The 27,894-nt window shown below is 37.7% G+C and overlaps 1 protein-coding gene across 6 annotated transcripts in view; it reads right to left on the bottom strand.

The window, feature by feature from the left end:
• Positions 1–484: 484 nt before the first annotated feature.
• C20H2orf76 (chromosome 20 C2orf76 homolog) overlaps positions 485–27,894 on the bottom strand; it is a 64,968-nt gene continuing 37,558 nt past the window's right edge. For all 6 annotated transcript variants that reach the window (XM_003281720.4, XM_030800980.1, XM_030800979.1 and 3 more), the window contains 4 exons: positions 19,436–19,486; positions 15,744–15,781; positions 9,909–9,990; positions 485–808 (listed from right to left, as the gene is read on the bottom strand). In XM_003281720.4, coding sequence (XP_003281768.2) covers positions 732–808; positions 9,909–9,990; positions 15,744–15,781; positions 19,436–19,486 — 248 coding nt within the window. In that variant the 3' untranslated portion in view covers positions 485–731. The remainder of the gene's footprint in view (positions 809–9,908; positions 9,991–15,743; positions 15,782–19,435; positions 19,487–27,894) is intronic.

A 27,894-nucleotide genomic window follows, 5' to 3' on the forward strand; every position in this document is an offset into this window, starting at 1 on the left:
CCAGGACATAGACTTGTTCTCAATGAACAATTTTCTTCCAGAAGTGCAAGCATCCTGCTGCTTCCTCTCTCCAAATAAATGAGTTTGATTCTATGACAGTTTGTTCCTGAAGATGGAAAACACAGCTCAAGAAAGAAAAGAAAAAAAAATCAGCAACATTATTTGTATAGGCTGCGATACTTAAAAAAAAAAAAAAAGTAACCGTCCTACATCATAAAACCTCCCTAAAATATACACAATTGAATTGCACATATGGTGGTATGTATCACACACCCTGAGCTAAAAGATAGCCATGAGGGTCAAGAAATTCAGAATTTCTGGTAGCCACAGACAGGAACAGTTGCTATAATTAGAAACTACAGAAAAAAATATAAACAGTATGATCTTAGTCTTACAATCTTTTTAAGGAACTCAACATGCAAGTCACCAAAATAATTCTTAATTTTAGAAAACAAATTATAATTTAAAAATCAATATTCCACGATAATTTTTAATAACAATTTATTTCCCTTTAAAAAGATCAAATGTTTTTCTCATAATATATTATTTTACAACAACAAAGAAAAAGAAAGAGAGAAGGAAAAAAAGACCTGAAGAGAAAGAAATCACCATATTTTAGCTCAAAGAGTATGGCCTGGGATTAATTTTTTAAGATTTGTTTGTCAATTTCAAAAACTCAGCAGTGGAATAAAGAGCTTAATACAGGTATGCAAAAAGGAAGCCAGATGTTTTCACCAGGATGAAATGGGATTAGCTTTGTAGTTCTTATAATCTTCTTCACAGAAGAATGCAATTTCAGTTTCACTGGCTGAAAAAAAAGCAGAAAATGGAAAAAAAGATTTTAATGTAAATCTAAATTTTAAACAAGTATGGAAATCCATATGACTTTGATTCCGTATTTCAGAATAGCTTCAGATGCCTAAAGTGAAAAAGATGAGTTTTTGTTGAGTCACACAATACATTTTACCAAATCAACAAGAAGTTTCAGGTGAAGTTTTAAGAATCGAAAACTCAAATGATTGAAAAGTAAAAAAGAACAAAAAACAAAAAATTAAAATCAAGAGTTAATACAAGAATCTGGTTTTCAGGAAATCATAAAATTGCTCGTTTATAGTCTTTTTTACAGTGCTAGGAAATAAAAAACCTTGATTTTTTTCTCAAATATGCTACTCAGGTACTGAAGGAAGGGGAGGGAAAACTCTTTTTCCCCCCTGAAATTAGCCTGTAGGTATAATAATTTAATACTTAGAGGATCAGTAGAATATTTTACAGATCACTTTACATTCTCCCTCATGACCCATCAAAATATGTGTCTGAAGAAGTTAATTTTTTGCCCTGCTTATGATTAATTCATGCGGCTTCAACAATATGCAAAGTGAAAGACACAAATTGGCTTCTACCTCGATACCTTCAAATACCTCTAATTATTCACAGGGGAGATGGCACAGCTAAAGGACCCATGAAGGTTCAGAGCAGTCACAATTCTTTCAACCTAGCAGGTCAAGGACTGCATCTTCTAAAACAATAAGTCAGCAACATTATTAATTCAGGCTAGAGACAAATCTGATGGAAAGCCTTCCAATTATTAAACATGCAATTCTTTAAGGCGTTGTGCCAACAAGTTCCACATTCATTTTTCAAATTAAACCAGAAGTTAATACAGTCTGCTTGGCTTTTACAGAAAGAGCAAAAGGGCCTTCAGAATCTCCACAAGAAAACCGACAAGATTATTCGTAATGCATACTGAGCACTCAATTAACATACTCTTTAAAAACAGACAAGAAAAACTCTCCAAGTCAAATAAACAGGATAATAAGAAAGGGTGCCAAGGATTATCGCTGGTCTCTTAGTTTACAACTCTCATCTCATCATTAGACTTTATCACAAAATAATGAAATTAATGAGATTAGCATGCCATTTCATTAAAAATGTTTTTGCTGTTTTCAAAAATATCAAATTTAATGTTTGTTAATCATAAGCTACCCATGCTCATTACAGAAAATAAACAAGTGTCAAAAGAAGAAAATAAAGCCACCCATAGTCACAGATCCTCATTCCAGTCCTCTACTATATCTTCAAGATTAAATTTAATCTGAGTAGATGAAAATCAGATTGCAACCTCGCATGACAAGGAGCCTGTGGGGGATACAGCACAGAGAAACTGGAGATCAATAAGGAGGGGCTGTAAAAAGATGCACCCTGTGCAAACAGTAAGTTAAGGTACAGTTAAATTTTACAAGAAAGTGGCATCTAAAAGAATGGGTAAAAGACTCCTCCACACTTGGAATCAGTGGGAAAAGGAAAATCAAGAAAGAGAGCTTCAAAAACTTCAATATTCAAAGATATCTGGAAATCTATCCTTTACAGAAAAAGCTCCTGAGGTTTCCTTTCTTGAAGGAAAGCATGCCCAGAGGTAGACGTATATAATTTGCAAGTGATTCTAATCAACCTTCTAATGGAGGATGAGCAAAAGACACCCTGTTCTTAATAATCACAGAGCTGTGATGTGCTATTTACATACAGAACTTTACACAGCGCTTTGCCCACACAGCACTTCGCTCAATCCACGCTAACTGTAATTACAATTTTCACTTACTGCCGTTGACATTTATCTGAACCCCTTTTGAGAAACTAATATGTTGTGTGGCTCTTCAGCAATAGTAGGTTCAGAGAAGCTGCTGGAAAGCAAGGACTAAGCAGTTCTGTTTTGACACACAGGTTCTCTTGGGTCCAGTTAACTTAAACATCAATCCATTATTTACATAAGGCATTTATGCTAGCTCTCATAATGTGGACTCAAAATGAGAGTCTGCAGTGTAAAGATTTTATTTTCAGATGACTGCACTTTTTTTCAGGAAATCTAGGTAAACAAATGGGTTAAACTATAATACTTCAGGCTGATTTAAAATTTTTTTCACCCTTAACAAATTGGAAAACACATAAATTAAAATTTACTCCAAACATTCAAAAGTAAAACATTAAATGGGTTTTAAATTTTAGTAATGTGGTCCTTAAGCAGAAGTAGAATATAATGTTTTCTTACATCTGTAAGACACTGTGGAAAATGTTTCAGAGAATGATTTCAGGGACTTACGCTGCAAATTTATTTGCCAATTTATGTGAAAACCAATTATAAATGATTTTTAAGGTTTCTACATAATCACTTTCCACCATTACCCCTTAAATTCCTGCTTCCCAAATACTATTTAAAATGGCTCCTTTAAAACTGGCTGGGGATAAACCCTCAAGAAGTCTACCTTGTGCTGGTCCCCCAGGGCACCTGATTTTAAATTAAATGTGCTGCAGGCGGCAGGGCAGTCAGGTGCAGAGTGCCTTGGCATGGGAATCTGAAATGAATGTGCAATCTAAAATCCAATAAATACACTGCCACTTCATCCCTTTGTCTTACTATCAAATGAAACCCAAGAACCCTCCAAATACATTTGTAGGATCCTTTTAATACTGATGTTCGAGTTTAATGAAATAAACACAAGCCAGGGCTTTCAAACTTTGGATATAAAATTAATCATTTTATAATGCTTCCAGACAGGCAGACAGAAAAGACACACACACACACACACACAACTTTAACAGGAACATAATGATAATGACTTTAAATGAAAGAATATAAGAACAATCGATTTTAAGTATAAAATCCCAAGAAAAATTAAATGCAATATATTTAAACTCTTAAACTAATTTATCTCAATAAATTCATCTATCAACAAGGATTTATCCATATGTTCTGAGTCTCTAGCCTCATGCTAGTCAGCACCAACGTAGTATGAGGCGCAGCCCCTGTTGTCTGGAAGAAGGAGCCTGAGACACGCGCACTGATTTTGTGGTACAGAAAATCCACAATCTTCGAAGCTGCCATGTGACAATAACTGCACACTGTTGACAAAAAAAAAATACAGGAAGGGCGAGGTGTGGCTTCTGTGGCAATCTGAGACCAAAAGGACGAAGTTTCACCCTCTCTCCCACTCTAGGAGTATAGCCTATCCTCCCAAATGTCACAAAATCCTAATCTACAAATCATTCAAAGCTGTGCTCGCATTTGAGTTATATTTCTAAGTTTTCACCACCAACAAAGGTCCCAAGTGCTGTGCCTTTTATTTCATGACTTGCTTCAAATATTTGTTTTGGATCTGCTGGCAGAGAAGATTTCAAACTACAGTTTGAAGAAAACAACTAGCCAAAAAACAACAACAACAACAACAAAACCTCGGTCTTTGATAGACTGGGTACACGCCTGTAATTTCCACCATAGTGTGGGGAGGTAAAAAGGGAAACACTACAGAGGTTCACTCTGAGTCCTGCTTCTGGAATCCCCCCGTTTCCTGGGTCCGACACCCACATTACTGAGTAACCAGACTATCACTGTTTCTATGTAAGAGTGAAGAACGGCCACCATAACATACTGTCGAAGGAAGAAAACAGGCATGACCTAAAATACTGCTACCCAGAAAAAGAAAGGGAAGGGGACCCACACCTTAAGGAAACACAAATCAAACATGATCCCGAAAGAGAAGGGGGAGCCACAGAATCCCACAATATTAGCTGTACAGACAAGATCACCCAAAGGGGCGAGGCGTGAACGACAGGGTTCTGGTTGGGGGCAGATGACAGAAGTGACACGCAAAATGAAAACAAACCACGAGGGAGTTTTGGAATTATTACAGGACCTGGCTTGCCGAGCATGCTTCCCTCAGATAAACACTTACAGTTTGGCCATTGTATCTTGTTTTAAAATGTTTCCAATGAAACACAACTGGCTTTGGAAGAGTTACCCAGCCACAATTTCTCCCTTAAACCAGACCAGATTCGAAAGACAACAGTAGCAGAATGTAGCAAAATGAAAGAGAGAAAATAACACTTAAAAAAAAAAAAAGCTTACATGTAAATGTATTACTTAGGGGAATTAGTCCATAAAACTACAATTGCTGACAAAAAATTATAAGTAACATTTCTAGGTAAAAGTCTCTTCTTGCTTCTACTGAGCAAATCTTTTTTAAGTACGTATTTTCGTACTGAGTCCACAAGCAAAAACTTCCACTGACGTCAGGTGTAGAATGTTCCACGGGGATCTGCAGTGCAGATAAAAAGCCAAAGGATGAACTAGAGAATTTCTCCCTGAGAAAAGAAATCTTCAAACATGTTTTTTCCCCCTAATTTCCCCACTTGCAGCCTTTCTTTTCCTTTCATGACTACTGCAGCAAAGTCCTAACGATAAATTTGTTACCCTGGCATTATTCCCATGGCAACTGGCTGTGATAGCAGAGTGACAGATCTACAGCGAGATCAAGTGGTGAAAAGGGAGACAGAGACAACTTTGAATTTTTCTCTTAAACCTCTTAAAAATCTAACCAGACACAGCACTGAGGGAGGGAAAATTCCCTAAAAAAAATCACATATATCAGGCCAGGCACAGTGACTCATGCCTGTAATCCCAGCACTTTGGGAGGCCGAGGCGGGTGGATCACTTGAAGTCAGGAGTTGAAGACCAGCCTGGCCGACATGGCGAAACCCCGTCTCTACTAAAAATACAAAAATTAGACAGGCATGGTGGTGCATATCTGTAATCCCAGCTATTCAGAGACTGAGGCAGGAGAATCACTTGAACCTGGGAGGCGGAGGTTGCAGTGAGCCGAGATCACGCCACTGCACTCTAGCCTGGGCGACAGAGCGAGACTCTGTCTTAAAAAAAAAAAAAAATCACATGTTTCAAGTATCATTTTCACAACTCATTTCTCACTTAGAATTTTTTGTTGCTCTCCAGATACCCTCATCTCCTTCCCCAGGTATAACCTCAGCTTGTCCCCAGGAGCATAGCAACACCACTCTAGATAACAAAGAGAAAATCGCTCCCTGCAGGGACCCAAATCACCCCCAGCCCAGGGCTGCTGGCTTGCTGGAGTTCGGAGGGCAGTTTGGAGTCCTCATACCACTCTGAAATGAGTGGAGAATCTGGGAAAATAATCTGACTCTGATATAGCCTTAAAGTAAGAGGACAAAAAGAAGGATTTGCTTCTCACCTTTACAGATGGTTCATTACATAAGTCAGTTTGAAATTAATCACAACAAGACCAACAACTCAATATTTTAGTGAAGTCAAAACATTTGCCAATTGCCTTCTCCAGGACGGTTTCCAAACAAAGCAGTTGTTCCTGAGGACCTTTTACACGTATCACTCCAGATGCCTTCATTGTTTTACACAACCTTTAGGACAACCTTCTAGAATAGGTTTCACTTCATTGTTTTACACAACCTTTACGACAACCTTCTAGAATAGGTTTCATTATTCTATTTTTACAGAAAACAAAATAGAGTTTCAGAGAGGATAAGTGGCTTACAGAAGGCCAGAAAGCAAGCAAAGTGCACAGCCTTCATTCTAACCAATTTTCCCCAACGTCATGGGTTTATACTTAAAAAAAAAAAAATCGTCCTTTAATTACAAGGAATACATGTAAACTGTACAAAAATTTTTAAATCACCATAAAAACAATTAGATAATACAGAAAAGAAAGGAGAATATCAATTACTGGTAATGCCACCACCTCAAGAAACCATTCCTATAATTTTGGCATATGATCTTTTCTCCACATACGCATAAACAATAATCTTACATGTATACTTTAAACATTTTAAAACAATAATGGGGTCGGGCACAATGGCTCATGCCTGTAATCCCAGCACTTTGGGAGGCCAAGGCAGGTGGATCACCTGAGGTCAGGAGTTCGAGCCCAGCCTGGCCAATATGGCAAAACCCTGTCTCTACTAAAAAATACAAAAATTAGCTGGGCATGGTGGTGCACACCCATAATCCCAGCTACTCAGGAGGCTGAGGCAGGAGAATTGCTTGAACCCAGGAGATGGAGTCTGCAGTGAGCCGAGATTGTGCCATTGCACTCCAGCCTGGGCAACAGAGCGAGACTCTGGTCTCAAAACAAAAACAAAAACAAAAAAACCCAAACAATAATGGTATCACACAGTATGTTCTATTTCTATTCAATAAATCAAGCTCTACATCAGTGCTTCACATACAGGGAAGGTCAGGGCTAACCCCACCACCCCTCTGAAGACCTAGCATAACCTCACAGCTTGTCCCTGTTGGCTTAGAAACAAGTATCATTGAAATTCAAACTTGAGAAAGTCTTACTGGTCAAACCGACCCACAGAAAATTCAAGGTCATATTCATTCCCAACAGTGGTGTAAGAGTATCCATTTTCCTACATCTTGAACTCCCTTGGACAATGCCACTTTTTTCAGGTCTGCTAACCTTATAACAATTGCTGCTGTCCAAGGTCACCCAGACAGTAAGAGACAGAATCAGGTTTTGGACCCAAGCACTCTGGCTCTGGACTCTGTTATTTTTATAGAGATGAGGTCTCACTATGTTGTGCAGTCTAATCTAGAGCTCCTGGCCTCAGGCAATCCACTAGCCTGGCGTCCCAAACTGCTAGGATTACAAGCATGAGCCACCGTACCTGGCCCCAGACTAGAGTCTTAACATTAGACTCTACTACATAAAACAGTATCTATGTACTCATTTCTAATAAGTACTCATTCTCTCCTAATAAGGTGGAGCTATTTTTAATATGTGAGTTATTTCTTCTATCAATAGAATTTTTCTTTTTCATAGTCATTACAAGGGCTCTTTATAAAGTCAGGCTAATAACTTCTTTTTCTTTTCTTTTTTTTTTTTTTTTTTTTTTTTGAGATAGAGTCTCACTCTGTTGCCCAGGCTGGAGTGCTGTGCTGGAGTGCAGTGGTGTGATCTCAGCTCACTGCACCCTCTACCTTCCAGGTTCAAGCCATTCTCGTGCCTCAGCCTCCCAAGTAGCTGGGATTACAGGCATGTGCCACCACACCTGGCTAATTTTTGTATTTTTAGTGAAGATGGGATTTCACCATGTTGGCCAAGCTGGTCTCAAATTCCTGACCTCAAGTGATCCTCCCGCCTTAGCCTCCCAAAGTGCTGGGATTATAGGCATGAGCCACTATGCCCGACCCCAGGCTAATAACTTTTGATCTGTTGTATATGCTGCAGGTATTTTTCAAAGTTTATTGTTTCTCCTTGAACTCTGTTTACAGTTTTTAGTTTATATGTAGTCAAATTTATCACTTCTCCCCGTTTATGGCTTCTGTCTTTGAGCTCATGCTTGGAAAGCTCTTCTCCTTCCCAAGATTATGAAATTCATTGAACTACACTTTCTTTTTTAAAAATTTTTTTACATTATAACATTTAACCCATCTAGAATTTATTTTGTAATAAAAACAGAGATAAGAGTTTGAATTTTATTTTCCTGAATGCTTTGGCAATGGGCTTGACATAATTTTCTGGCTAAATCATTCTTTCCTCACTTATTTGAAATGTCAACTTTATCATCCTGTGAAATATTACCCTTTTTTTCGTTTTTGGATTTTCCAGTGTTTTCCATGGAGCTGTCTGTCAATACCCCCATTAATATCAGTCTGTAATATTCATTATGCTTTATGCTTTAACAACAAGCAGGGCTACCTTATGGGTGCTACATGCCCCAATCACAAAGGTGCCACCTGCTACAATAATATAATACCATTTAAAGAAACAAATGCCAAATTTAAAATCATTCTTCAAAATAACAACCTTACATATTCACAATATGGAAAGACAAGAATATTCTAGCAAATAGTATAGACGTCAACATAGAAATCAAGTCTAAGATTTCACAACATGCTATTTAAGATCCTATTTAACTCAGAAGATCTATATTAGGAATTCATGCTCGTCACATGAATCAATCAGAAGTAAATTCCTGATATACGTGATTAAAGTAACTCAAAATAATACTCGTCAAAAAAAAATTCAGGCTCCCAATGTGCACCTCACTAACGGTGTTCCTTAACAAGTGCATATAAATAATTATGAACAATGTGAGGCCGAGGCAGGCAGATCGCCTGAGGTTAGAAATTTGAGACCAGTCTGGCCAATATAGTGAAACCCTGTCTCTACTAAAAGAATACAAAAATTAGCCAAGCATGGTTGTGCACACGTGTGGTCCCAGCTACTCAAGAAGCTGAGGCAGGAGAATCGCTTGAACTCGGGAGATGGAGGTTGCAGTGAGCCGAGACTGCACCACTGCACTCCAGCCTGGGCGACAGAGTGAGACTCTGTCTCAAAAAATAAATTAATTAATAAATAATTAAGAAGCATGGCTTGTGACACTGAATCCATCACCAACCGCAGAGGTGTGTCAGGGGCACACCGCCTTTAACCACTCAGACCTCCCTGACAATCTCCACTCCCCCTCCTGCCAGATCAGCTTTAGGTGTACATATACGTAGAATAACAGTGACATCTAATGGTCACAAAACATGTCACATAACATTTATTTAGAATAAAACCACATGCACATTCTAGGCTGGAAGGCCCAATCAGGTACTTTTCAGCTGCACACACCAGGTTCCTATTTTAAATTCCATGCCTTGCTGGGCCCTGAGTGATTCGGAAGACTATCAAAAACCACACTGCATGTGATACCGACAACGCGTTTCATTATTCCTCATTAGTTCTTACTATGTCCATTTCTCTCCAACCATTGGCTTAAGTGACAATGATAAGAGTAAGTAGACACGGTACTAACAACCCGTCACTTAAAATGACCCTCAGGAGAATTCTGAGCATACCTTCTGAAAACAGCCATTTGCATTCTGCATATTTGGAGAGCAGACACCTACTGCCCTCAGTCAAGAGATCGGAATGCACATCATTCTCATCCTCCTCCTCTGAACAGCTACCGGGCAGTGTCAGGGGAGCCAAGGGCAGCATTTACTTTCCAGTGAGTTATCCAAATACCATCAGCCAGGCCTCAGCATAGGCCGGCAGAGTGTTTCCCCTCCAGCAACACAAGGCCCCCTTCCTCACCGATTCCAGCTGCTTTCAGAGTGCTGTCTTCTTTCAGCAGGAGTCTGTCATCATCTTCCAAACTCAACACAAGTTCATTTGTCTTAAAAAAAAAGAAAGAAAATCTGCATTTTATTAGTACTTACATGGGTTTGTTTGGTGAGACTTCTCAAAGACACAGAGTTGTAACTTTGAGCACAGCAATAATCTAAGTAGATTCCACTCCCCTGGCCGTAATGAGGGCAGTGAACAGAGGCACAGTGAGGTCCTGCCGAGTGCACGCACCACCTAAAGCACTGGGGAGAGTTCTGTGGCATGGGCGTGAAGTCAGATCAGGATGCAAATCCAGACTCCACCAGCACCCAGCTGTGTGTTCTCAACAAGCTACACAACCTCTCTAGGACTCGATCTCCTCATTGGTAAAAAAGGGGAGGAGAGGACCCCTTCCTCATCACCTGTGGTAAGGGTGACAGGATGGGGCATATAAACCCTCAGCGGTGCTGGCCGCAGGGTGAGCACTCTCTCTTAGCTGTCACTGTTCTTTTGCTGCGTCATCATCATCATCTTCTGCCATCCTAACCTGGTCAGCGACAGAGCTGAGCTTCCAGCTCTGGCCAATCTGACTTCTGAGAGAAGAAAGTATACTTCCTTTTTTTATTTTGTTTTTCAAGACAGGGTCTCACTCTGTCTACTAGGCTGGAGGGCAGTGGCATGATTACGGCTCACTATAACCTCAGTGTCCAAGGCTCAAGCAATCCTCCCATCTCCAGCCTCTTGAGTAGCTGGGACTCCATACATGTGCCACCAAGCCTGGCTATTTTTTTTTATTTTTAGTAGAGATGGGGTCTCATTATATTGCCCAGGCTCATCTCAAACTCCTGAGGTCAAGTGATCCTCCCACCTTGGCCTCCCAAAATACTGGTATTACAGGTATGAGCCACCACACCTGGCCACAAGTATACTTCAAACGGCCAAAAGTCCACATATTTAAAAACCTTGCCCAAGCTAAAAAACATCTGGTTCCATGTCACATTAATTGGAATATTTCTCTATGTGATTTGGGGTGGGGGTAAATGAGAGTGCTCTCCAGCAATATTTACAAATCCAGTGAGACTCCATAAATACAAGTGAAAATTTAAAGTTGCCACTGGCCGGGCGCAGTGGCTCACGCCTGTAATCCCAGCACTTTGGCAGGCCGAGGTGGGTGGATCACAAGGTCAGGAGATCGAGACCATCCTGGCTAACGCAGTGAAACCCTGTCTCTACTAAAAATACAAAAAATTAGCCGGGCACGGTGGCGGGCACCTGTAGTCCCAGCTACTCGGGAGGCTGAGGCAGGAGAATGGTGTGAACCCGGAAGGCGGAGCTTGCAGTGAGCCGAGATTGCACCACTGTACTCCAGCCTGGGCGACAGAGCGAGACTCCATTTAAAAAAAAAAAAAAAAAAAAAAGAGTTGCTATCTGCCCCTAAATAGCAAAAGAGATGACCACTAGTGGCACACAGTACCACTTGTTAACCAGAACACACCTGTTTAGCAACATATTCTATTTGTAGAATACAGCTGAGACAGAGAGTCAACAGAAAGGCCTCTCAGCAGCCAAATCAGAAGCCCAACCCACGCACGGTTTATGGACATCATTCACTGCAGAGCACAGGGGTTTAAACTCCAAGCATACAGATTAAAAGAAAAAATACTTTACTCAAAAAATCATTTTAGAATAGGTAATACAGTCTGCAATCTCAGCACTTTGGGAGGCCAAGGCAGGAGGACTGTTTGAGCCCAGGAGTTTGAGACCAGCATGAGCAAGATAGCAAGACCCCATCTCTACAAAAAAAAAGTTATATTTAATTAGCTGGGTGTGGTGGCACACATCTATACTACCAGATGCTCAGGAGGCCGAAGCAGGAGGATATCTTGATCCTGGGAGGTAGAGGTTGCAGTGAGCTGTGTTCATGCCACTACACTCCAGCCTGAGCAACAGAGTGAGATTCTGTCTCAAAAAAAAAAAAAAAAAAAAAAAAAGAATATCTACTCATTATACAAAGTTCTCCAAGCACATACGAATAGAAAGTGAAAAGTCAGTCTCCTTCCAATCCCCATCCACCAGCTATCTAGTTCTCCAGAGAGGACTGGGACCACTGAGAGGACCTGTTTCCCACACCCTCCCAACACAGTATGTTAGCAAAGCCTTCTGATCCTTGCCAATCTGACAGGTGTGGATTAAGTATAGTCTTAATTTGTATTTTATTATGCTTAAAGTTCTGAATATTTTCTATTTTTTAATGGAATTGTAGGCTAATTTATCCAATAAGAGTTGTAGAGTCTAGAGCATCTTCTTATGCTAAGGACATTTGGCCTTTTCTGTAAGTTAGAAAAATTTCCCCCACTTTTCATTTGTTCCTTGCTTTTTCTCAGTGGTTGTTTTTTTTTACATAGAAGGTGTTAAATGAATTTTCGTGGAATAAGTAAGTTAGTGAATGAAGTAAAATGTATCAATCTCATATCATTTCTCGGTTTTCTGGCATATTTAGAAAGACCTTCTTCACTCTAAGATTTTTTAAATTGCATGTTCTCTTCAAATATTTTTATGAATTTCATTTTTTGAATTTTTCATCGTGGAGAATTTCAAATATACAATAGATACAGAATAGTGTAACAAACCCCCTGCCCTGTACCCAGGACCCAACTTGAACAAATTATCAAGTCATGTTCCATCTGTTTCATCTCTATCCTCATCTATGGGTTTAATTTTTTAATCCAAGGGGTATTTATTTTGGCATAAAGAAAAATACATGGATTCAACTTAGCTGTTTTTTAGATGTTTACACAGTTATTCAAATACTATTTATTGAATCCTCCATCTTTTCTTCACAAACTTGAAATGCCATATTTACTATACATTCAATTTCCATATTTGGAAATACTGGGGTCTATTTTGGAACTTTTAATTCTGTGCCCTTAAACTACCAGTTCATGTGACAGTGCCATCCTGTTCTAATTACTGTCGTTTTATAACATGTCTTGTATGTTAGAGCTAATTACTCTTATTTCTCTTTTTCAAAATTCTCCTGATTATTCTTATTTTTTTACATACTGATTTTAAAATCAGCTTATTTAGTTTACATATAAACACAAATATTGTATTTTATTGGGGCAGCATTAAATATGTAAATTAAGAGAGAATTGATTTTATGCTGTTGTATCTTCCTATCCAAAATATCCTAAGCATTTCTATTTAAGTCTTATTTTGGAACTCTCATAGCAGGTTTTGTTTTGTTGTTAAGTTGAAGTACAGTTTCACCCAATAAAATGCACAGATCTTGAGAGGAGTTCACTTTAATGGGTCTGAAAAATTAATCCCAGAGTTTAGATTCATATTTTCAAGTGTGTGTGTGGTGAGGGGTGAGGAAGGACAGCAGCATTTTAAGTTTTCTTTTTAGAGACCTTGCACATTTCTTATAAAGTTTGTTCCAGGATATGACTTCCACATATAAAATGGAAATTAAAGTTTTTATTTCAATCTTTTTAATAGAAATTATTCTGACTTTATAAACAGACCACTAATTACCATCCATAATACACACACACACACACACACAGAGGAGGCTCTGGTGGGAAGGTATCCAGTCAGTCTTTTTATTGTGGGAATGGGAAGAAATTTCTGAGGATATGTAGTAACTGCAATTAGGAAAGTCTCTAAGCCCAGAAAATTAGGGAAATGGGGAAAATGCCTTTTATGAATGAGTTCATTAAGACAAAGGAATTATTCAGAAGTCTCTCCTTTTGGCTGACAAAGGAGATTAAAATTACAGCTGAGTTGGAACACTGACAGGCCAAGCCAGCAATGCCACAGGCCCCGCAGATGGGGAATAGAGAATGAAAGGACAACAATAACTTGGAAATGAGAAAAATGCCTGTGAACTGGATAAGGCACAAATGAGGACATGTGGATGAAGTTTCTCTGAAGTTTCAAAGCTGTATCTGTGAAAATATATTGAACTCTTCCCTTAGAAAAGTTGAGGCAGAAACTTGCAGAACCATCCCCAGAGCATCTTAACTAGCATTGTTATGATTTGGATGAAAGTTTATAAAGCAAGATTTCAGAAGCACTCTGAGTGACTTAATTGTTTTGGGAATCCTCCCTTAAACAAATACATTGTTCAACTGGAAAAACAAGCCCTAATTTTATAACTAGAACCTGCCAGTGTGAAACATATGTCTTAAATACAAGTAACAATTCTAAGATTGTTTTGTCTTTCAATGACAGGATAATTTCCAGATTTTTTAAATGTTATAATACTGATAATTTGAACACAATGAACTATGTCTTCACTAAGATGAAGGAATAATTTACTACTTACTCCTTTTTGGAAACATGAGCATATGAAAAGCCAAATGATGTAGAACACGCAGCAATGAATGGAGAATGGGGACTCACTTTGCTTTACAACCTTTTCAAAGAGCATATCGTTTTATTTTAACTTTATTTTATATTTATATTTGTATTTTAGATATATTGTATATAATACATAAAAATATAGAACATTACCTATTCTCTACATTTTAGGAACAGGTTGAAAACATTCCTGTTCCAGAGGAGAGAAATTGGACAAAATCCAAATACAGTGGCCATACATTCTAGTACCAATCAAAAGGGCAGATTCCATACCACAGCCCCAGACACGTGTGAGCATAACATTTTGAGGCATTTCACAATGGATATTGTAAAACTGGCATATACGATCCTCGGTATAAAAAATAAAGTTACTAGAAGGAACCAACCCTACTAAACCCTTGACTTTTGCTCAGTGAAACTGATTTTGCACTTCTGACCTCCAGAATTGTAGGAGAATAAATGTGTGTTGTTTTAAGCCACAAAAAATTTTTTTAAATAAAATAAATTTTAAAACACAGTTACTAATCAATGGTCAACAGACATACCCTCATGCCATTTTCTTATGATCTGTGATATGCATTTATCTGAAAGGTGATTGAGTGTATGGAGTACATCTACGACTACAGAAGACAACGAAATAAAATGAATAAATACTTCATTCAAAAATTGTTATGGAAAAACTCCTATGAGCTAGGCATTGTGCTAGGTATTGAGATATGACAAATAATATCTTGTTCTTGAGTAGTTTATATAATACAGGAAGATTACTGCTTTAATGAGGACTCTATAGAAGGCCACTGAGATTAAAGAAGAAAAGATCACTCTGCTCTGTCTGTATGATAAACAAATCTTTGAGTGTGGCTTCATAAAAACGTTACTCTAAAAAAGTAAAAAAACAGAAATATAAACACATAACAAACCCATAAATAAATAGCTCTCTTTGGGAAAGGTAAGACAACTTCAGGATTGCAGGCCCTGGCCTTGGTGGAGCTAAAAGGTGTGTTCCCAGAGCCACAGTTCTGTGCCTTCTCTTACACGCAGCAAGACTCAAATTAGAACAAGTGAATTATTCGTGTCTGCATCTGGCCCTTTTGTTCCGGTACAGAATTAAGAAAATAAAAGACACTGGATTGCCAGATAATAAGCAGTTTCTTTTATCTGTAAATTGAATTTACTTTTCCAAGTTTTATGCTTATTTTATGTTAAATATGTACTTGATAAAATACGGTATACTTTTTTTTTAATTAACACTTTTTTAAAAAGGACCTACTACTAACAGGGAAATAGCTTATTTTTCTTCGATGAAAAAGCTAAGGCAGTTGAAAGGGTACCTACAAAATAAAAAGCGCTATTATAATGGGAAATATTTTAGATGTACATGTATTCATTCACTTATTCACAAATTCAACCAACATTGATTACTTGCTATGTGCCAGATACTGTACCTGTGGAACATACCTTTGATTTATGTGCTTGATGAATAATCTTTAGTGTATCTGAAAGAAAAAAGCAAGTTATCTTTTTACACAGTTTATTCTAAACTTCTTTTCAAATTATTAAAATGAGTGGAGGATGGCTACGAAATTGAGAAACGTTAAGTCCTAGTTTTATAACCAGACTCGTTTAGAAATATACTATACAGTAAAAGAAAAATTACTTCTGTAGATCATTAAAACTGAAGTAAAAGATCTTTATCTTTCAAAGCCTTGGTCTTTGACACACAGCAGTGTGTGTCAGAACTTTGTGTCAACTCAGCACATTTTCTCTTAGAATGGAAGACAAGCAAATCACATTACTGTATCTTGTTTTTTTGGAGTCACTACAGAACAGGATTAGCAAATAATGCAAAAAAAAAAAGTCTTAAAATAGACATTAGCAAATGCAGTTCAAAAAAATCTATGCAGATGAGATATAACGATAAGAGAGCAAATGATGATACAGGCATTGCCACTCTCAGAATTCAAACACTGTATCTAGGACCACTGGTAATCTGAGCAAGGCTGCCCCAAGAATATCAGTATCTGTCTCTTGGTTTGCAAATACCGCACAGGCTCACACCATTTAATCTGCTCTATTCAAACCCAACTTCACTCCTTAATTTGTTTATCTTGAAGTCAGGCTACACTGTGCATTTCCAGTAAGTAATTTCTCCACACTTGGGTAAAATTCTAACTTAGCAACAATCAGCCCTTAATTACATAATCTATGCAGCCGTTCAACAGGTTGAAATTCAGAAAGTTTCCAATTCTTCACTCGTTTTTATTTAACCATTTAATGAATGCATTATGATTACAATGTATTATTGAATAAACTCCCAAACTTAAACTAAAACTCATTTCTATCAATCACGTTGTAACAAGGAATTCCAACAGTGACAGGAAATGAAAGGATCTATTTTTAAAACAGACCTTATTTAACTATGTTCTCATAATACACAATAAGGTGGCTATCTAGATAAGAACTAGCACTCTGAATTTGCCCATTATTTTAAATAGTCAACTTTCAGTTATCTATTGCAATTTTTTTTTTTTTTTTTTTTTTGAGATGGAGTCTTGCTCTGTCGCCCTGGCTGGAGTACAGCGGCATGATCTTGGCTCACTACAAGCTCCACCTCCCAAGTTCAAGCAATTCTCCTGCCCCAGCCTCCCGAGCAGCTGGGATTACAGGCGCCCACCACCACACCTGGCTAATTTTTGTATTTTTAGTAAAGACAGGGTTTCACCCTATTGGCCAGGTCTCGAACTCCTGACCTCAGGTGATCCATCCTCCTCAGCTTCCAAAGTGCTGGGATTACAGGCATGAGCCACTGGACCTGGCCTTGTAATTTTTTATACAAGGTCAACATAATCCTCACTAACTCTGTATTCCTAAGAAATAAAAATAAATCTAACCTAAGTAAAATATGCATATTAGGGATGTAAATAAACCGTGATTGCTAAAAATAAGCTTAAAATGTGTGTAAGAAAATAAACAAAGTTGACTTTCAGCTTATCTAGTATTCTGAATTACCTATCATGTCCTTTTTCTTACTATAGATATATTTATTATTTGAGATAAGTGAGAGAAGCCAATAGTATTTTTAAAATAACAGGAGCTCAAAGTCTGTTGCAATCAACCTGCAAAACTATAGTCTGACCTTACTAAATATTAATCCTGTTCTATATATTTTGCTAATGAGCCTTTAAACTAGAAATCCTGCTGCTCTAATAGGTTTGGCAAACACACAATTAAACGGCTACATATTTTAGCAGAAAAAGAAATGTTTTGAAGAGAAGTTTTTGCCAGATTTTTCTCTCCAAGAGAAAGGGGTGTGACCTGAGGAGTGGGTAAGAAAGGAGAAATGACAAACCAGCAGACAGATGTATTACTGTCCGTTTCTGTGAATAAGCTGCTTCCCTTGTTCTTGCTTCTTTCAAATAAGCCTCATAATTATCACAAACAACCCTGTGGGTGTTGTTTTCTTAATACAAATTCCTTGAGGAAAGCAACCTCATAAAAATATCATCTTGTATTTGTGGAGCATCACACACAGCTTTATGAAACAGAGAGGGATGAGCAGCCCACACTGTACAACAACTACATTCTTGTGTGCCCTCATGCGTCACGTCTAGGCGATAGGGATTTAAGATAAGTAGCATGCGTGGTAAATCAATAATAGATGTGGATGCCAATTAAATGGGAGGAGGGCTCTGAGATATCTCAGGCTCTTGGTGGCAGAGAGAACCAGCCCTTTGCCAAAGGGTAGGGAGACAGTAACTGGCAAAACTGAAATCTGACTCCACACTCTTTCCACTCCCTAATACCTAACAAAGTGCTCTGTCCCGCAGACCATGAGGTGGCAGTCTCGGATGACAGTGACAGGTGAAAATAACACTGCAGCCTTTCTTGTTCAACAGAAAGCAGAAGATTGTTAAAGAGCCAAGTTCAGACAAAGCCACTCGAAGTCTATCAAAACTCGAGTGGTTCTATAATTTCTTCACAGATAAATGTATTCATTTTTTCTGCCAATTCATCTGAATAGTATAGAAATACTAGGGCAGAAGGATGTTAATAAGATAGAATAGCCTAAAAGGTACATTATCTACCACAATAATGCTTAGCAACTTGGATATTCTAACGCTTTCATTATCTAAAATTTCTTTCAAAAGAACTTACCTGGAACACAGCTTTGCACATAGACATATAGACACACACACACACACACACACACACACACCATGAAAAAGGAAACCATATGTACCTATTCTAATTTAAAATGGCATCTGTAAGTTGATTCAAGTTTAAGGCTATATCTCAAGACATTATACTTTGAAAGCCTTGAAAGCCACAATTGAGAAGTTTCATATTTACCTTAATCATCCTTTTTATTCCTTTATCTTATTCAATACTGAGTATGTAAATTCTTTAAGCCCAATAAATCAAAGTACTTTCCACTCAGTGCCTTCAACTTCTGCTTCACTACCCCTTATAACCTCACAATTAGTTTCTGGATATTAAAATGCATACACACGGTGAAGACTGTGATTTCAAAGGATTTCAGGTCGTAAGTTGTTCTATCAAATGAGAACGGAATGAAAAGCCACTCCAAAAAAATAATCTAAGGTAATAAAAAATGTATACTTTAAAATGTCTGCACCAATTAACAGAAATATTTATTAGGTGCATCATACCTTTCAAATGAAGTCTCAAATTCAAAGTTTAGTAAGTGTCACTCTGCTGAAGGTTAATAAATGTGCCATCTTTATAACAAATAATGAATGACATCTAGCTTCTTGCCTTATTATTCCATTTTTAACTCATCAATTGTAACACATAAAACTACTATATAACATGCTCAAATTCTTAGCATTTAAAATCCTAAATCCCTTCTTTTAATTCTTAGTCTTCAATCATTTTTCCTTTTCTAATTACCTGGCAGAGAAACTCATTTTAAACATAGTTTTGCCAAACATGCTATTCTTTGCAAATATGCCACTTCCTTACTATTACAATTCATTTGAGCAATATACTAGCCTTCCTATATTTCTCAATAAACTTCCAAATTGGTTTTTATTTACAGATAGTCATTTTCGAAAACAAAATTTAAGTTTGTAACAAACTAATGCAAAATTGTATTTATATATATTTTAAAAGAATAAAAAAATGGTTACCATATTTATAATTTCTGAATGGTGGTGGCAGGCTGGTCCTTAAAGGGACATCTACAAGAGAAAGATTATTTTTATTACACAATAAGCAAATAGATACTCATAGAATATGCACAGTCTTTTGGTTCTATTCTTCTCTATCTACAGACTAAGTTACTTTGAAAAAACTGATAGAACACAGAATGAATACATCACAGAAATCCAAGGGCCATCTATATTAGTCCATTTTCATACTGCTATAAAGAAATACCCAAGACTAGGTAATCTATTTAAAAAAATGTTTAATGGACTGAGGAGACCTCACAATCATGGCAGGAGGTGAAAGAGGAGCAAAGGCATGTCTAACATGGTGCCAGGCAAGAGGGTCTGTGCATGGGAACTGCCCTTTATAAAACCATCAGATCTCATGACACTTATTCACTATCATGAGAACAGCATGGGAAAAACCACCCCCATGATTCAATTACCTCCCACCAGGTCCCTCCCCTGACAGGTGGGGATTATGGGAGCTACAATGCAAGATGAGATTTGGGTAGGGATATGGCCAAAGCATATCACCATCTAAAATATTAGAGCTCTTGACAAGATGTTGAGTTGTTACTATCTGAACTAAGACTTCAGTAACACTATTAAAAGAATGTTTAATTTCATTAAAGACAACAGTATCTACGTATAGTTAAAATATATATTAATACACTTGTGTGAGACATATATATATATACATATATATGTATATATATGTATATATATAGCTGATGTTTGTTTAGCATATGAATCTGAGAGCCCCTTATGGGTCTCTGGCCATTAGTGGAAACCAATGACCTAGAACAATCTTATTACTCTACCAAAATTCATATAACTAACAAAATAACTCCTTTAACTCCACAAAGACAACAAAACACAGTAAATATTCTTTTAAAAACATATTCCAAATGCCAGTACTAATTTTAATTAATAAGATCTGCTGGTACAACACTTAACAGAGAAATGTATATATATATATATAAAAATTACATATGCACATACTCCTTGACCTAGCCATTCCACTTCAGAATCAATGAGTGAATGAATGAATTTATTGATTAACTGATTGACACAGCGTCTCATTTTGCTGCCCAGACTGGAGTGTAGTGGAACAAACATGGCTCACTGCAGCCTCGACCTCCCAGACTCAAGTGATCGCCCGGCATCAACCCCCCAAGTAGCTGGGATTACAGGTGCACGCCACCACGCCCAGCGATTTTTTGTATTTTTTGTGGAGACGGGGTTTTGTCATGTTGCCCAGGCTGGTCTCAAACTCCTGAACTTAAGCAATCTGCCCACCTTGGCTTCCCAAAGTCCTGGGATTAAAGGCGTGAGCTACTATGCCCAGCCAGAAATTTATTATCATAGAACTATACTACCCACGTGTGTGTGTAAAATGACATTCATAGAAGGGTATTAACTGCAGCATTGCTCACAGCAGCAAATGTTAGGAAAAGTCCAAATGTCCTTCAGTTAGGTACTTGTTAAGTAAATCATAATATGCCCAAACAATGAAAAATACTTTTCAACTGTTAAAACAAAAAGAAGGAAGCTCTCTACTAACATCATAAGATCTTCAAGTTATGTCAAGGCTAAAAAGATATGAGAGAACATTATTTTTAGGAAGCTACCTCTTGAGTAAAAAGGGGGTAAAATGAGAATTTATGGTGGGATTTGCTTGCACTTGCTGAGTGGGGTTAGGCAGGGCAGGGGGGTGGTGCACTGGTCAGACAGGGACCAGAAGGGGAAAGGAGACTTTTCACTATATTCCTTTTTACATTTTGATCTTAAAACCACATGAATGTGTTACCTACTGAAGAAAACTAAAAACAAACAAAAAATATCCACATATCTAAATTAGGAAATGTGAAGGTTTTTTGAGACAGGGTCTTGCTCTGTTGCCCTGGCTGGAGTGCAGGGGCGTGATTATGCTCACAGTAGCCTTGACCTCCTGGGCTCAAGCGATCCTCCCACCTCAGCCTCCCAAGTAGCTGGGACTACAGGCACTCAGCACCATGCCCATAGTACTGGCATTTTTTTTTTTTTAAATAGAGACGGGTTTCACTAGGTTGCCCAGGCTGATCTAAAATTCCTGGGCTCAAGCAACCCTCTCACCTCGCCCCCAAAGTGCTGGGATTACAGGCATGAGCCACTACACCTGGTCAGGAAATGTGGGTTTTTTAAAAATGCTTTTTCAAGATCAAATACGTATCAAATTAAAACGTAATTTATTCACTTATGTTACAAGCATTTAAAGCACCTACTACCAGGTATTCCAGGAACAGAGTAAAAGAGAGCTGCCCACTCATGACAGTGTGTGCTCCAGTGGTGAATGCTGTAACAAAAGTACGTTTCCAGCCAGTGCTATGGTCCCGGCTGCATGTCAGAATCATCCAGCCTGGCACGAGTGGATCCGACTCACAGTAGGCTGGTCCCAGGCAGAGATATTTAAACACAAAACAAAACAAAAAAACCCAGAGATGATTCGTACTCAAGCAAATTCACCCGGAAGCCAGACAGGTGACAACAGGTAAGTGAAGCAGGTCAAACAAGGAGGGGCAATGAGATCTGAGAGCATGCGCCCATCAAAGGGGGCTCTGCCAGTCAGTGCTGACTGATCACAGTGCTGTAGGAACATGAGCCTGGAGTGGCCACACCTCAAGATTTAAATGGCAATGCTACAAGTCTAGGGTTTTAGGTGAAATTTCTTGACTTTTAAAACACTATAGGCCAAAAGAAACCTCTCTGGAGGCAGGATTTGCCTGCCAGATACCAGTTTGAAACCTCTGGCTTAGGCTTACCAGAGCATATGTACTTCATTTTATTCTTCTTGTGTCTCCATCATTTGTGAATTATGGGCCAAAGAAGTATTCATTAAACATCAGAAAGGAGAATTAATTCCATTTAATGTATTGCCATTTATATTTCCTGAATTAGACAATGAAACTCCCGGAAGAAAGCCGTGAGGTGAAGAACAGTTGGCCCCATGAAGCTATTAACATTTAGAGATGTCTATGACTGAAGAAATCAAATCAGTCTTATGTTCAGTCCAGACTTCTGAGAGAAGAGACGACGACCAGGACACAGTGAGCACCTATTCTCTTCCTGCCTTTAAGTCTTAACTGAAGTGCCATCTCCTCTGACAACCCTTCTAAAGCGGGGGTCTTCTCTGATATTGTTTCCTTCATAACAGGTTTTACAATTATAGTTTTGTCTTCTAACTTATTTTTGTCACTATTTCCTATGAATTTATAAATTCCTCAAGATGAAAACATGGGCTGTCCTCTCAAAACCTAGGACCATGTCCGGCCCATAACAAATTACCACAAACTGCTTCCATGAGGGCAGGGACCACAGCCTGTTTTCTTCATTGTGTTGTCAGAACCTAAAATAGTGCCTGGTACACAGCATGTGCTCAAAACACTCATGAAAGAATACATATAATTTAATGCCTACAATTGCCAGTGGGGAACACCAAGGTCTCAAGAAGTGCCTGGTCAACCCAAGGTGTCAAGAGCTGGGACCAGAACCCTGCCCTCTCGACTCCCCTCCTGCAGCACTGAGAAGGGTAGGAACTAAAGCAGTTACCTTCCACAGTGGCAGAAAAACAGATTAGATATTAGACCCACTCCGGTGAGATAAGAGCTTTAGCCAAAATACACATAAACATGCCTGCAAAGGAACTAGAAAAAAACCAACATGTTCTTTATGCTAAAGGTCATTTTTAATCTTGCACTATTACAAGTAAAGCTGGGAACATTCACATGGAGGAAATTACTTTCATTCTCACAGGCACATACTGTCATTCCACCTAGAAGTGGAATGGCTGGATCATACAATAGGTGTATGTTTAGCTTTCTAAGAAATTGCTGGCCGAGTGCAGGGGCTCACACCTGGAATCCCAGCACTTTGGCAGTTCAAGGCAGGAGGATCGCTTAAGCCCGGGAGTTCAAGACCAGCCTGGACAACATAGTGAGACCCTGTCTCTACAAAAATAAAAATTAAAAAAAGACACACCTGTAATCCCAGCACTTTGGGAGGCCGAGGCGGGTGGGTCACCTGAGGTCAAGAGTTCGAAACCAGCCTGACCAACATGGTGAAACCCCATCTCTACTAAAAATACAAAAATTAGCCAGGTGTGGTGGTGGGTGCCTGTATTCCCAGCTACTCAGGAGGCTGAGCCAGGAGAATCGCTTGAACCCAGGAGGCAGAGGTTGCAGTGAGCCGAGATCGCGCCATCGTACTCCAGCCTGGGCAACAGAGTGAGACTCCGTCTCAAAAAAAAAAAAAAAAAAAAAAAAGACACGATGATGTCTGTAGTCCCAGCTACTCAGAGACTGAAGCAGGAGAATCACTTGAACCCAGGAGTTAAGGCTGCAGTGAGCTATGGTTGCACCACTGCACTCTAGCCTAGGGGAGACAGAGCAAGACTGACTCCAAAAAAAGGAAAGAAATGATAAATCATCTTCCAAAGTGGTTGTTCCTTTTAATATTCCCACTAGTGGTATATGAGAGTTCCAATTCTTCCACATCTTAGCCAAAACTTGCTATGGTTACTCCTTTTAATTTCAGTCATTCTTATGGATGTGTTGTGTAATCTCATTGTAATTTTAATTTCCATTTCACTAAAGACTAATGATGAGCATTAATTAATGTGCTTATCTGCCATACATATGTCTTCTTTAGTGAAATGTCCATTCAAATATTTTGCCCACTTTTAATTGTGTTGTGTGTCTTATTATTGAATTATAAGAGGTTTTGGTTTTAGTTTTAATTGTTATTATTCTAGATAATAGTTCCTAATAGTTCCTTGTTGGATGTATGTTTTACAAATATCTTCCCCATCTGTGGTTTGGTTTTTCATTTTTTCAGTATATTTTGAAAAGGATAAGTTTTGAATTTTGCTAAAGCCCAATTGATTTTTTCTTTTATAGTTTGTGCTTATTGTGCTGTATTTAAGAAACTTTTACCAAAATCAAAGTCTCTAAGGTTTGTTGTTGTTTTCTTCTAGATGTTTTATAGTTTTACCATTTACATTTAGTTCTTGGCCAATTTTGAGTTATTTTTGTATATGGTAGGAGGTAAGCATTGAGGTTCATTTATTTGCATATGGCTATCAAATTGTCCTAATACCTTGTTTGGGAAAATTACACTCTCCTCAAAAATACCTTGAGCAAAAATCAGCTTAACACATCTGTGTGTCTGTCTCTGGACTCCGCTTCCCATTAACGTATATGTTTATTTACAGACCAGTATCACATATGCAGTACTGATTACTATAGTTTTATAGCAGTAAGTCATGAAATCAGGTAGTGTAATTTCTTCAACTTTTTTCCTTCTTTTGGTGAGTTATGACCATTTTAGGTCTTTTGCCTTTCCTTACAAATTTTAGAATCAGTTTGGTATTATCTGAAAGGAAAAAAAAAGCCTGCTAAAATTTTGATTGGAACTGGAATCAATACCACAGTTTGAGGACACATGACATCTTAACAGTTTTGAGTTTTCTGATCCATGAACACAGTATACCTCTCCATTTACTTAGGTCTCTTTAAATTTCTCTCAGTGATATTTAAAGTTTTTAGAGTAAAAGTCTTATACTTCTACCAAATGTATCCTAAGTATTTCATGTTTTTTGATGTTTTATCATTTTTTTTCAGTTTCCCACTGTATATTGCTTGTAACTAGAAATACAATTAATCCTGGTACACTGATCTTATATCTTAATATCTTATAACCTTGCTAAGCTCAGTTTGTAAGTTCTGGTAGCATTTGTATAGATTTCATAGGATTTTCTGCATAGATAATCATATTACCTGTGAATAATGACAGTTTCATGTCCTCCTTTCAAACAAGGTTGCCTGTTACTTCATTTTCTTGCCTTAATGAACTGGCTAGAACTCCAGTACAATGTTGAATAGCAGCGATGATGAACAGATGTCCCTGCTTCCTTATTTCAGGAGGAAAGCACTCAGTCTTTCACCATTAAGTATGATGTTAGGCAACAGTTTTTCATAAATACTCTTCATCAGGTAGAGGAAGTTCCTTTTTATTCCTAGCTTGAAAAGAGTTTTTAGCAGGAATGGATTTTGGATTCTGTCTTCAATTAAAATAATCTTATAGTTTTCTTTTCTTTACTATTACTATGATGAATTACATCGTTTTTTTGTTTGTTTGTTTGTTTTTTGTTTTTTTTTTTTTTTTGGTGGAACCAGCATTGCATTCTTAGGATAAACCCTACATGGTTATTGATATAGTTTGGATGTTTTGTCCCCTCCAAATCTCATGTTGACATGTAACCTTCAATGTTGGCGATGGGCCTAGTGAGAGGTGTTTGTGTCATGGGGGTAGATCCCTCACAAATGGGTTGGTGCTCTCCATGCTATAATGGGTGCATTCCTCCTCTATTAGTTCACGTGAGATTCGGTTGCTTAAAAAGAGCCTGATATCTTCTCCCTCACTCGCTTTCTTGCTTCCTCTACCATATGACATGCTATGTGGCATGCTGACTTCCCTTTGCCTTCTACCATGGTAGTAAGCTTCTTGAGGCCCTCACCAGAAGCACATGCCAGCACTAAGCTTTGGGTATGGCTTACAGAACCGAAAGTCAAATAAATCTCTTTTCTTTATAAATTACCCTGCTTCAGGTATTCCTTTATAGCAATGCAAACAGACTAACAGAGTCATAATGTATTATCCTTTTTAAATATTGTTGGATTTGATTTACTAAAGTTTGGGCAAGAATTTTTACATCTCCATTCATGATGGATATTGGCTGGTAGCTTTGTTTTCTTTCAACAACTTTCTCTTGTTTGGTATCAGGGTAAGGATGACCTCAGAGAATGAGTTGAAAAATATTCTGCCCCCCTCCTTTTTTTTTTCTTAAGAGACAGTATCTCGCTATGTTGCTCGGGTTGTTCTCAAACTTCTGGACTCAAGAGAACCTCCTGCCTCAGCCTCCTAAATAGCTGGGATTATAGGCAGGAACTATCGTGCCTGGCTCCCATCCTTCTTCTGGAAGAATCTCTGTAGAATTGAGATTATTTCTCTCTTAAAAATACGGTAGAATGTACCAGTGAAACCATCTGGGCCTGGAGTTTTCTTTGTGGAAGTATTTTTTAACCATAATTCCTTTTAAAATACAGAGTTGTTCATGCTGTTTCTTTTTTAGTGAGCTTTGATAGTTTGGGTCTTTCAAGCAATTTGTCCTCTTTATCTAGGATAATGTATTTATTAGCATTAAATTGTTAAGAATATTCCTTTATTATTCTTTTAATATCTGTAGAAAGTCTGTAGTGATATGACAACTGTCACTCCTGATACTGGTTACTTGTATCTTCTCTATTTCCTGATCAGTCTGGCTAGAGCTTCCTCAATTTTATTGATCTCAAAGAACCAACTTTGACTGTTATGGATTTTCTCTATGGTTTTTCTATTTTCTGCTGTGATCATTATTATTTCTTTTATTCTGATTATTTTAGGTTTCATTTGCTTTTCTGTTTCTAGTTTCTTAACACAAAGACTGAAATCATTGATTTGAAACCTTTTTTAATATTTAGGTGTTTTAGTACTATAGACTTTCTTTTAAATACTATTTTACATGCATCCCACAAAATTTGAAAAGTTGTATATTCATTTCCATTCAGTTCAAAATACCTTCCCTTTTGATCTCTGCTTTGACCCTTAGGCTATTTAGAAGTGTGTTATTTGGTTTCCAAATATTTGGAGATTTTTCCAGAGATCTTTCTGTTACTGATTTCTAATCTAATTCCATTATGGCCAAAAAACAGACACTAATTTGAATCCTTTAAAATCTATTAAGACTTGTTTTATAACATGAAATCTAGACTATTCATAAACGCTCCATGTGCATTTGAAAGACATGTGTAAATTCCACTATTGTTGGAAGCAAGATTCTATAAATATCAGTTCAGTTGACTAGGTTGCTAGTGTTTTTAAGTTCTCTCGATCCTTACTGATTTTCTATTTGTTCCATTCATCTGTTTCTTCCTGCAGTTCTATGAGTTTTTATTTCATTTATTTTGAAATTCTGTTGTTAGGTGCATCGTTATGTCCTCTCAGTTGATGCCTTTATCATTATGAAGTGATAGTTTTATCCCTAGTAATATTTTGCTCTAAAATCTACTTCATCTGATACTAATACAGTCCCTCCACTTTTCTTTGGATTCATATCGGCATGATATAACTTTCTCATCCTGCTATTCTTACTTGATTTTTATCTTTAAAGTACATTTCTTGTAGGTAACATATAATTGGGACTTCCTATTATATGTCTGTCTTTTAATTGGGGTATTTAGACCATTTACTTTCAATGTGATTATTGATATGGTTAAAGTTTGCTATTCTTTTAAATTTGTTCTCTATTTCCTCTTTTTCTGTCTTCTTTTGGATTGTCTATTTGACAATATTTTATGATTCCA

Source organism: Nomascus leucogenys, chromosome 20 (genome assembly GCF_006542625.1).
Source record: "Nomascus leucogenys isolate Asia chromosome 20, Asia_NLE_v1, whole genome shotgun sequence".
NCBI classification, from domain to species: domain Eukaryota; kingdom Metazoa; phylum Chordata; class Mammalia; order Primates; family Hylobatidae; genus Nomascus; species Nomascus leucogenys.